Source organism: Euleptes europaea, chromosome 3 (genome assembly GCF_029931775.1).
Source record: "Euleptes europaea isolate rEulEur1 chromosome 3, rEulEur1.hap1, whole genome shotgun sequence".
Lineage (NCBI taxonomy): Eukaryota > Metazoa > Chordata > Lepidosauria > Squamata > Sphaerodactylidae > Euleptes > Euleptes europaea.
Genome location: NC_079314.1, coordinates 11,619,690 through 11,631,680, shown reverse-complemented (window position 1 = coordinate 11,631,680; position 11,991 = coordinate 11,619,690). Strand labels below are relative to the sequence as shown.

Here is an 11,991-nt window from a genome sequence, read left to right as displayed (position 1 = left end):
AACCAGCATGGACATTTTTCACCAATTATTTTACAGCAAGGTTAAAATGGGAAGGGAGAAAGCAAGTTCTAGCCAGAACAGGTTTTACCTTCTCATTAAGCCTAATGGGCATAAACTCTTCCGGTATTACAGAAAAACACCCTTAGAGTGTTTCCAGAAAAGACTTGAGCTCAGACTTTAGCAGACCACCAGTGGAAGGGGAAAAGGGGGCTATCCAAAACAAAGTCAAGGAAAATCAATGAAAGGTGAGAAGCAGAAAATATCAGTGCAAGGTTCTCATGATCACACACACATTAAAAAAGACACTAGAAAAAAGCCTTTGCTATCAGAAACCCAGCAAAGGTTTGGAGGTAGAGCCGGCTTGATCCCAGTCCTGGCACACCATCTGTTGCACATTCTATGCTTTGAGAAGACAAGACTATGCGAAGACTTTTAGTAATGACCAGCCCGAAACTATTGGCACAGAAAGATCTGGTGGCACAGCCCCGGTGAATGATGGAACCTACAGGAAGAAAATAAGGCCACATAAGTAAGTAGGAGAAAAAGAGGGGAGGACATAGTGGAAGGAAGAGGAGTTTATTTGGCCCTTTAGATTCCAATGGAGCCTACACAAGGCAAGATAGAGTATAATAAGACCTCAACAAAGCCTGAGTCTGATATTGATGAGATTGTATGCATGTGTAAAGTACAGTCCAGTCGCAGCTGACTTAAGGAGACCCCTGCAAGGAGCTTCCTTGGCAAATGAGAAGCAGAGGTGGTGGGCCATGGCCTTCCTCTGTAGAGTCTTACTTGGTGGTCTCCCTTCCAAGTACCCACCCTGCTTACCTTCTGAGATCTGACAAGATCAGACTATACCATGCTGCCTTCCCTCCCATCAATGAAATTAGCATGCAGCAAAAATTGTTAGAGTAAAGGAGACTCAGCATTCCTGGGTACTCTGGTTCCCAACCTCCAGGTGGGGCCTGGAGATCTCCTGGAGTTACAACTGATTTACCCCAGACTACAGAGATCAGTTCCCCTGGAGAAAATGAATGCTTTGGAGGATGGACTCTATGGCATTATACCCCGCTGAGGCCCCCCCTCCTCAAACTCCCCTCCTCGATCCCATGTTCCAGGAAAAGTGATCTCTGTTGCCTGGAGATCAGTTGTAATAGCAGGAGATCTCCAGCTACTACCTGGAGGTTGGCAACCCTAACCACAAGCCTGCATCTGAAATCCTAATATTCTCATAGCTAAAAAATGAAAGATAGATGAGTGAACAAATCAGAATTACCAGTCATGCTGGTGAAGCACACGGTTGCCGATCCCATGCAATTGATGGTCTCTTGTTTGCATGTATTGGGGTAATCGACACTACAGGAAGGACACTGCTGCCCATTCAGAGTTTCATTCCAGACCGGCACTAGGAAGAAACAGCCAAGAACAAGCTTTAATGAATCCATGAATAAGGCTAATAAGAAAGTAGAGAAAGGGCATCGAACAAATTCTAAATTTCAGACCTAAATTGGGTTTGAAGTTCAGGCCCCCGAATAGGCTTACCAGGGCTCGTAGATCCATCGGCGGGAGCTTTTCTTTGGTGGGCAAAGTACATGCGCACCTGGCGCAATGTGCCCACATGCCTGGTGCGACAAGTGCACGTGTGCAGCACTACGAGCCTATGTCACTTCTGGTTTTGCCCAGAAGCAACACAAACACTCCATCATTCACTGCCAAAACTCTATGGTTTCCAGGTGGTCGGTGGGTAGCCCGGTGGATTGGTGGGATTTTACCTGCCACCACCGGGCACTTGGCAACCCTAGCCCCGAAAGAGGCATTTTTAATTATTACTTTATTTGTTTATTGAAATATGTATAACCCGCCTTTCACCATGGTTCAATGCAGCTTATAATATTTTAAAACATTTTCAGTTAAACACAGGAAATAAAATAGCAAACCCAAAATCTCTCTTCCTCCCCCCATTAGAACATGCTTGCCATCCAAACTCCCACGCCCCATTCAAGGTGTTGGTTTTGACCTTTGGAGCCCTACATGGCTTAGGACCAAGGTATCTGAAGGATCATCTTCTCCCATATGTTCCGGCCTGGGAATCACAGGGAGAGGCTCTCCTGACTGTCCCATTAATCAAAGATGCTTGTTTGGTGGGTGTATGAGAGAGGGCCTTTTTAGTGGCAGCCCCACAATTATTGAACACCCTCCCCAGGGAGGTGTGCCTTGCCCCCTCACTTTTGAACTGTAGGAGGCAGTTGAAGATGGTTTTATTTAACTCTGCATTTGGCTAAGTGTACTAGCAGTCCTGAGGTATGATTTTAGAATTTTGTTTTTATGTTTTTAATGTGTCTTATTTTATATTCCTTTTATCTAAGTCTCCAGCCTCCTTGAGCTCCATAAAAAAGAAAGGCAGATAATTAATGTTTTAAACAATAAAATAAAATAAACCCCTTTAAAAACCCTGGCAAACAAGCAGGCTTTGCAGCCCCCTGAAATATATATTGCCTTATAAAGGGTGCAAGACAATAAGATCAGAGTCTAAAATTACCAAACTTGAACTATTGATTTCCAGTCTCGGATGAGACATTCCTATGGATGCTGGAAGAAACTAAATTGTGTAAGCCATGTGGAGAAGATCAAGAGAATGAGTGGATGCAATCCAGAGGATAAGGAGGGCCATTAAAATCATGGAGGAAACAGGTCTGGGGGAGGGCTAGGGCTGCCAATCTCCAGGTACTTTAAGGAAAAGGCAGCACAAAGGCTCAAACATCAATAATCCATAATTGGTAAGTGTACAGTTTAAATAATTTATTACTAGGCGAATGCAGCATTAATTAATGCTTTGCCTATGCCAAGAATCACAAAATAATAATAATAATAATCCAAACATAAATCCGCTATCTAGCTATAAGGTTCTCCTGAAGCTGTAATAGAAAGCAAGATGTCTCGCTATACAAACGCTGCCAAATACATATGCAAAAATTGTCTGCCCCGTGGATTGATGTATATCGGGTGCACATCCAGACAGATTAGATTAAGGATAGGTGAGCACCGGGCCCGCATTCGGGCAAGGACTTTGGAAGTCCTATTAGTACAACACTACATTTCCTGGGGCCATTCTGACACTGACATTTTTTTTGTACTCTGGCAACACAAGCCTCATCCCTTTCAGACTCAGGATCTTAAAAAGATTCTCTTGCAGCAAGAGATGCGTTTCATCTTTGCCTTTCAAACGATGATTCCAAATGGACTGAACAATGAATTTGATCTTTCATGCTTCCTATAGTTTCTAGTAGAATATACTTCATGATGACTGTCTTTTTAAACCTACAGCATACCCGCACCCTCCACAGGGAAGTGGGAATCCAGGTGTAACCTCCCCATTGGCCGATTGAACCTTCTTAGTCCTAGACTCTGTAGTAATAGCCAATGCCACAGGAGAAACAGGGTGCGCGCATAACAATTTGAACAGACAGACGCACACGTTGGGGTAAGAGATTATATATTGTGTGGGAATGCGTTATTATGATTTTTACTTTTGCATATGTATGAATGTTTATGGAGACCATGTATTTAACAGCATTTGTATAGTGAGACATCTTGCTTTCTATTACAGCTTCAGGAGGCATCCGACAGCATGCTATAATGAACAAGAATTGAGCTGATGAAGCGTAGCGAAACGTGTTACGGCTAGCTTTACGTTCTCCTCCTTTGAGTTGAATAATTTTGCCTTTGGGCTCTCCTCTGGACATTTTTGCACCCACCGTTGGAACAGAATGTCTTGGCTGCCAATTGGAACCTTCGTGGTCAATAATGGGTGCAGACTCACAAACTTGTTAAGTGGTCAATAATGGGTGCAGACGCACATACTTCCACCTGGACCTTATTGCGTCATTGTTGAATTGCAATTCTTTTCTTTTGTATTGTACATTGTAATGTGAGAACCTTATAGCTAGATAGCGGATTTATGTTTGGATTATTATTATTATTATTTTGTGATTCTTGGCATAGGCAAAGCATTAATTAATGCTGCATTCGTCAAGTAATAAATTATTTAAACTGTACACTTACCAATTATGGATTATTGATAATCCTTCGTGCTGCCTTTTCCTTAAAGTTCACTTATTACTGGCACAGGTTGATTTTTTTGTTGTTTAATCTCCAGGTACTAGCTGGAGATCTCCCTCTATTACAACTGATCTCCAACCGTTAGAGATCAGTTCATCTGGAGAAAATGGCCGCTTAGGCATTTGGACTCTATGACATTGAAGTCCTTCCCCTCCCCAAACCCCGCCCTCCTCAGGCTGCACCCCAAAAATCTACAGGTATTTCCCAACTCAGAGCTGGCAACCCAAGGGAGGGCCCATGGTTCAGTGGCAGATAATATACATTGCACATATAAGATTCAGTTCTCTGCATCTCCTCAAAGGATCTCATGCAGCTAGGTTTGGGAAGAACCATTGCCAGCCAAGAAAGACAGTGCAGGACCATACAAATAAATTCTATCTTTAGTACCCTTAAGGCAGCTTTATATATGCATAGGATGCATACCTGTAAAATTTGCTGCGTTGCAATCGTCCGTGGTACAGCAGATGCTACTCCCTGTCTCTCGATATCCATTGTCAAGATGCATAAATATATCCCCAGGAACACAGCTCTGTCGCGTTGTACATGATCTTCGTGTGGTCTTCAATGTGTTTCCTACTGTGCATTAGAATAAAATGATGACTCACTGGTGTGAAATAAAATTTTCACAAATACTCCACCAGGAGTGATGCCAAATAACTCCCAAAAATTCTGCTCTGCAATTTTGATGTTACATATTATTTACACATTGAAATATTTGATATCTCATCAGCAACTTCTGAGGCTTCCTCTCAGCTTTTGCTATCTGACAATATTTAATTGATGGACAGTTGATGGCATTCAGTATTTGTGAGGTTTTACGTTTGAAGCCTGCCTAAACAATGAAAAGATGGGTCTAAAGCAAGAGTCTCCAGACTTTCTGAGACAGGGGGCACCTTTGGAATTCGGATGCATCATGGTGGGCACAGCCACAAAATGGCAGTCACACAGTAAAGATCCTTGTACTGTGGTGGCAGCTACTGTCAAAGCAATATATTTTAAAATCTGCACAGCCAATCAAATCTCCAAGGGCAAATCAGAACCTTTCTGGGCAAAAGACTCACCAAGTCCCACCCACTTTCTAAAAACACTTGGCAGAAACCGGGAAAGGTGCAGTTGAGTATCATGGCACATGACAGAGATCAGTTCACCTGCAGGAAATGGCCGCTTTGGCAATAGGACTCTATGGCATTGAAGTCCCTTCCCTCTCCAAACCCCACCCTCCTCAGGCTCCGCCCCCAAAATCTCCAGGTATTTCCCAACCTGGAGCTGGCAAGCCCTACTGATAAGTAACATCTCCTTCAGCCATAAAATGCAAATTGTAGGTTCTTACTTCATCGATTTGCATAAGGGCTGTGTAGGAAAATGTTGCTTTAAAAAAGATTTAAAAGAAAATCATGCCAGGCTATGACAGTCACAAAGCTACAGTGACAACCATCGGCCTTCCTTCCCTGCTGATGCACATATAGAATGCCTAACAACAACTTCATGAATATGTGTGAGCTTAGGTTCCCATTACTTACACAGTGTTGCTTTGGTGAAAATTAAACCACAGGTGTCGTGCTCAGAGCTGCAGTTCCTGAGGGTGCCGGCACACTCTACATTTACGGCGGAACAAGTTCGACATTGAATGGCAAATGCTGAAAGAGCACACAGAAAGAGACTGAGCAAAAGAGAAACTCATGTAGAGGCGAGTTAGTTTCATGTAGAGGCAAGCCAGTAGCTGTGCTGGTCTGCAGAAAAACAGTTAGATTCGAGTCCAGTAGTACCTTAGAGACCGACACGAGTTTCAGGGTACAAAAAGGATGTCTAAAAAAAAATTAAATGAAAAATCGGCAAACCCATACAACATACCTGGTTTAGATGCAGCAACTAGAACAGCAAAGATGAACAGGGCAATGGAAGTCCTCATCATGCTACCAACAGTATGAGACACAGGCAGGCAGGCTGGAATCCCCTAATATTGAGAGCTTTTCAGTACAGGGGCTTTATATGTTCTATAAAACAGTCAGGCTCAGGGCAGCTACCAACCAGGATAAACAATCCGCTTAAAATACATATTATAAAATTTAAAACCTCATAAACCTTATACATGCTAAAATTAAGTAGGCGCCCTATCAATAAATAACTCAATAAATACAATGCAGTGACATGAATAGCCAATAGGAAGGAGCGCTGAAGAAGGTGAGGGAAAACAGAAACCAAAGTCAGTGGGTAGCCCATTTCAGAGGGGGGGGGGTGGATGCATAGCAGCGGGGAGCGGCACAGCCGTGGCGCCTCCACAGAGGCTTCCCGGCCGCCGAAAGTAAAATAAAAACAATTTAAAATGTAAAATGGAGAAAATGCCCCCATAGAAAACAGTGAGGCTACACCATCAAAAAGGGTGGCATAGCAACGCTGCAACTCGAGGGGGCATTCCCAGGGCAAAAGGAGTTAGGATGCTGCTAGGGTTGTGCCAAGGAAAAAAGAAAAGGTAAATTTTGGGTTTACCCATACCGGTAAATATGGGTATTCAGCTTATTTCCAGGTTTACCAAAAAATCAGGTCTATTATAGTCTATGGGAATTTTTTCAAAGCTCCTGTGGGGGCATTTTTGGAGGTAGAGTCACCAAATTGGCTGCAAGGGACTCTACTTAGACGGTCACTGAAGTTTGGTAACTTTGGCACAGGGGGTCTAATTTTATGGGCCAGCAAAGGGGTCGCCCCATCGTCCAGGCATTTACGAGCCGAGCGGTCCGTCGGTTTTCAGGTTCAGAAGGTCAACGTTGGCGAGGACTGGTGGAAAGAGCCTATTGGCAAGCTGGTGCCTTGAAGTCTGGGGGCTCCCTTCATATCTGGGTCACTTTGCATCATGTCCATGCAAATTAGCTTCCAAACTGAGGGAAATGGCTTAAATGCAAGAAAAATAAGGCACGAAAAACATTTCTTTTGGTGGCAAATGACATCCTGTGAACCGTCCTTTATTGTAATAATCAAAAATCTGATTTCAGGAGATGGTCACGATGGGACTGGGTGAGCCCCGTCTTTGAAATAACCCATCAAGATGCAGAATTGCAGATAAGCCCACTGCCTGGTTGGTCAGACCAAGTTGGCTCCGATTACACGACCCCTACCTCATGGGGCCCTAACAAAACCAATAAAGAAAGAAAGAAAAATGGGAGAAAGCACAGAGCTGTGCATCTGAGCAAAGATGAATAGCCAAACCCGAACAAGCCAAATAATTGTTTGGCCTTTTCAGGAATCGCTTATTCAGCTTCTGGCAGATTCCCAGGTTTTGGTATTCGGTCAGCCTGAATATTGCCGAAACGGCTAATTTCAGGTTTATTTTTTGTTCGAGTATATCGATATGCACAACCCTAGATGCTGCCTAAAAGCAGCCATACCCTCTGGAACACCCCATGAACGCCTCCCAAGACACCAGTGCGGGGACTTGCACGCTGCCAGGAGGCCGCACCAGTGGCGGAGCCCTGCACAGTGACATGGGCTCCCAGGGCCAACTTGAATGCCCCCCATGCCGGCGTAAGTGCCCCTTATCCTGGGATAAATAGGCACTTACGCCGGCACTGGGTCAGCTGGTTCCTATGCTGATACACCCCCCCCTTCATGATTGCGCTCTTAAGAAATGAAAGAAGGTAAATAAACACAGGGATATGGATAAGGAGGCCAGATGCGATGGTGACTTCAAGACTAGACTACTGTAATGCACTGTACATTGGCCTCGCCTCACAATCAATTCAGAAACTCCAGTTGGTGCAGAATGCTGCTGCTCGGCTATTATTGGATGCTAGATGGAGCATGCACATCACTCCCATTCTGCACTCCCATTCTCTCCTCCATGAACATGTCCACTCCCCTCTTAAAGCCTTCCAAGTTGGCAGCCATCACCACATCCTGGGGCAGGGAGTTCCACCGTTTGACAAAGTGTTGTGTGAACAAATACTTCCTTTTATCTGTTGTGAATCTCCCACCCTCCAGCTTGAGCAGATGACCCCATGTTCTGGTATTATGACAGAAAGAGAAAAGCTTCTCCCTGTTCACTCTCCATGTATAATTTTATAGACCTCTATCATATCTCCCCTTAACTGCCTTCTTTCCAAGCGGATCCTATTGTGTAATTCTGCATCATTTAATGTTCCATGTGAACAGTTCTGTTTTTATATTTCTGGTTGGCTCTACAACCCTACTCCTTTTTTATTGTTAACTGGTTGTCCCATCTTGTTGATTGTATTGACTCACTCTGTGTAATCCGCCTTGAGTCCAAGTGAGGAAGGTGGACTATAAATGATGTAAATAAATAAATAAATAAAAGTATAGGCTGGAAAATTCCTGGAGATTTGGGAGTGGAACCTGAGGAGAGGAGGGTCTGTGGAGGGGAGAGACCTCACCAGGGTATAATGCCATAGGGTTCACCCTCCAAAGCAGCCATTTTCTTCAGGGGAAGCTGTCTTCTGTTAGCTAGAGAATAGTTGTAATTCCAGGAGACCTCTAAGTCCCACCCTGAGGTAGAAGTCTATGAACATAAAGCATTCAGAGTACGATAGCGGCCTATGGCTGGAGAATTTTATTTTGCTTGCTGGATCCTACATTTTTTAAACTGCTGTAAGTTAAAGGCGTATTTTGTATTGTGACCGAGAAATTAAATCGGAAGTGAGCGGCATTTCTAAATGTGATTTTCTGCAGCTTGAACTCTAGGTGTAAATGTAGGCACTTTGGATGGGCACACCATGCATCCGTTGAAGTGAGCTCTGGCTCACAAAAGTGCTGGAGGAGTCTTTAAGGTGCTGTAAGGAGTCTTTAAGGTGCTGCCGGACTCCCGTTTAATTTGGAGAAGGTGAACACATTAAAATGCTGTACACTGAATCAGACCATCGGTCCCTCAAGATCAGTCTTGTCTGCTCAGACTGTCAGCAGCTCTCCAAGGGTTCAAGTTGAGGTCTTTCAAATTACCTCCTGCCTGATCCTGTCGGCTGGAGATGCTGCGGTTTAACCTGGGACCTTCTGCATACCAAGTAGATGCTCTACTACTGAGCCACAGCCCCTCCCTCTCATCTCTGTCATTCATTTCTGGGCTTCCATGGCTCCAGGTTTGGGGAGGCCTTGGACTAGATTCCCTCTTTGGGCGGCCTTCCTTGAGGCCACCCCCTTCCTTGACCCTGCCTATGATTTTCTCTCTTCCTCTGGCCCTGTTTCCCACTGAGGTCTACTGAGCTGAGCATAGGGTTGCCAACCTCCAGGAACTAGCTGGAGATCACCTGCTATTAGAACTGATCTCCAGCCAACAGAGATCAGTTCCCCTGGAGAAAATGGCTGCTTTGGCAATTGGACTCTATGGCATTGAAATCCCTCCCCTCCCTAAACCCTGCCCTCCTCAGGCTCCACCCTCAAAGTTTCCAGGTAATTCCCAATCTGGAGCTGGCAACCCTAGCTGAGCAGCAAGAGCCACATTTTCTCCCCCCTCCTGTCACTGCTCAATCTCTCAGCAAGGGCAGGAAAGAAGACCTCTGTCAGCTGCCAAGAGAAGTGGCTGAACCTGAACTCAGGGCTGGAACTAGGGTTGCCAACCTCCAGGTACTAGCTGGAGATCTCCTGCTATTACAACTGATCTCCAGCCAATAGAAATCAGTTCACCTGGAGAAAATGGCTGCTTTGGCAATTGGATTCTATGGCATTGAAGTTCCTCCCCTCCCCAAACCCTGCCCTCCTCAGGCTCCGCCCTAATAACCTCCCGTCTGTGGCAAAGAGGGTCCTGGCAGCCCTAGCTGGAACAGATATCTGCCAGGAAACTGCTGAATGCGAGGATTGCCGGTACTGTGCAACAAGACTGCACGATAAGACAGCATTATACATTACTCAATGCTGCAGCCAGTTCACAGATGGCTATTTCCATTGCATTTCATGTACTGGATTTCTATCCTGCCCTTTCCTGACCGAAGCCGGACTCAGGGTGGCTCAGAACCAAAAGGTACAATATAACAACAGTACATCATAACAACTCAATAAATTATACTCTTAAAAGCCTTAAAAGTTAACAATTCTAGAACCAGAGACATTCCAGATGGTGACTCTCATGCTAACACCAGTAACCGGGCCACCAGTCAAAGAGGAGGGGTAGGGTGGCAATAGGTATCAAGGAAGTGCAGAGTACAAGGTACAGTGGCTTGGGGAAATTCCCTTTCTCTGAGAATTTAATGTTCTTTATCTCAAAGATGAAGATTTCCTGTTTATATAGTATTTTATATAATGTGGGTGGGAAGAGGTGAGGGCCCATCCAGCTGTGTTTCTACGTTTCTTTGGTGTATCCATGAATATGCTGAGGAATGCTTTGTGTGCAAAGAAACAGCAGTATAGTACAATCAACAGTGTGATGCTGTCCTGTATGTCCCTCTGAAAGAGGGGGCACTCTGTATGCCAGGCATCCCCAACTTGGTGCCTGTGGGTGCCATTGCAATCGCCAGCACCTTTCCTGGCATCTAACAGGTAGTCGCTTTTGCACTGCAGGGCTTCTAACTGGCCACTGGAGAGCTGGTGGTTCAAAAAACATTGCTTTGGTTAGGAGCTGGTGCCATGTGTTGTGTGTTAAGTGCCATCAAGTCACTTCCGACTCATGGTGACCCTATGAATCAATGTCCTGCAAAACGTCCTGTCCTTAACAGCCTTGCTCAGGTCTAGCAAACTGAGGGCCATGGCTTCATTTATAGACTCAATTGGTTGTGCCAAGGAAAAAAGAAAAGGTAAATTTTGGGTTTACCCATACCGGTAAATATGGGTATTCAGCTTATTTCCAGGTTTACCAAAAAATCAGGTCTATTATAGTCTATGGGAATTTTTTCAAAGCTCCTGTGGGGGCATTTTTGGAGGTAGAGTCACCAAATTGGCTGCAAGGGACTCTACTTAGACGGTCACTGAAGTTTGGTAACTTTGGCACAGGGGGTCTAATTTTATGGGCCAGCAAAGGGGTCGCCCCATCGTCCAGGCATTTACGAGCCGAGCGGTCCGTCGGTTTTCAGGTTCAGAAGGTCAACGTTGGCGAGGACTGGTGGAAAGAGCCTATTGGCAAGCTGGTGCCTTGAAGTCTGGGGGCTCCCTTCATATCTGGGTCACTTTGCATCATGTCCATGCAAATTAGCTTCCAAACTGAGGGAAATGGCTTAAATGCAAGAAAAATAAGGCACGAAAAACATTTCTTTTGGTGGCAAATGACATCCTGTGAACCGTCCTTTATTGTAATAATCAAAAATCTGATTTCAGGAGATGGTCACGATGGGACTGGGTGAGCCCCGTCTTTGAAATAACCCATCAAGATGCAGAATTGCAGATAAGCCCACTGCCTGGTTGGTCAGACCAAGTTGGCTCCGATTACACGACCCCTACCTCATGGGGCCCTAACAAAACCAATAAAGAAAGAAAGAAAAATGGGAGAAAGCACAGAGCTGTGCATCTGAGCAAAGATGAATAGCCAAACCCGAACAAGCCAAATAATTGTTTGGCCTTTTCAGGAATCGCTTATTCAGCTTCTGGCAGATTCCCAGGTTTTGGTATTCGGTCAGCCTGAATATTGCCGAAACGGCTAATTTCAGGTTTATTTTTTGTTCGAGTATATCGATATGCACAACCCTAGATGCTGCCTAAAAGCAGCCATACCCTCTGGAACACCCCATGAACGCCTCCCAAGACACCAGTGCGGGGACTTGCACGCTGCCAGGAGGCCGCACCAGTGGCGGAGCCCTGCACAGTGACATGGGCTCCCAGGGCCAACTTGAATGCCCCCCATGCCGGCGTAAGTGCCCCTTATCCTGGGATAAATAGGCACTTACGCCGGCACTGGGTCAGCTGGTTCCTATGCTGATACACCCCCCCCTTCATGATTGCGCTCTTAAG

General features: G+C 45.1%; 1 protein-coding gene across 1 annotated transcript; it reads right to left on the bottom strand.

The window, feature by feature from the left end:
* Nucleotides 1-305: 305 nt before the first annotated feature.
* Nucleotides 306-6,028, bottom strand: LOC130474650 (phospholipase A2 inhibitor and Ly6/PLAUR domain-containing protein-like). The gene is made up of 5 exons (XM_056846342.1): nucleotides 5,968-6,028; nucleotides 5,637-5,753; nucleotides 4,540-4,692; nucleotides 1,274-1,402; nucleotides 306-502 (listed from the first exon to the last, which is right to left on the bottom strand). The coding sequence occupies exons 1-5, from the start codon at nucleotides 6,026-6,028 to the stop codon at nucleotides 306-308; spliced, it is 657 nt and encodes a 218-aa protein (XP_056702320.1).
* Nucleotides 6,029-11,991: the final 5,963 nt, after the last annotated feature.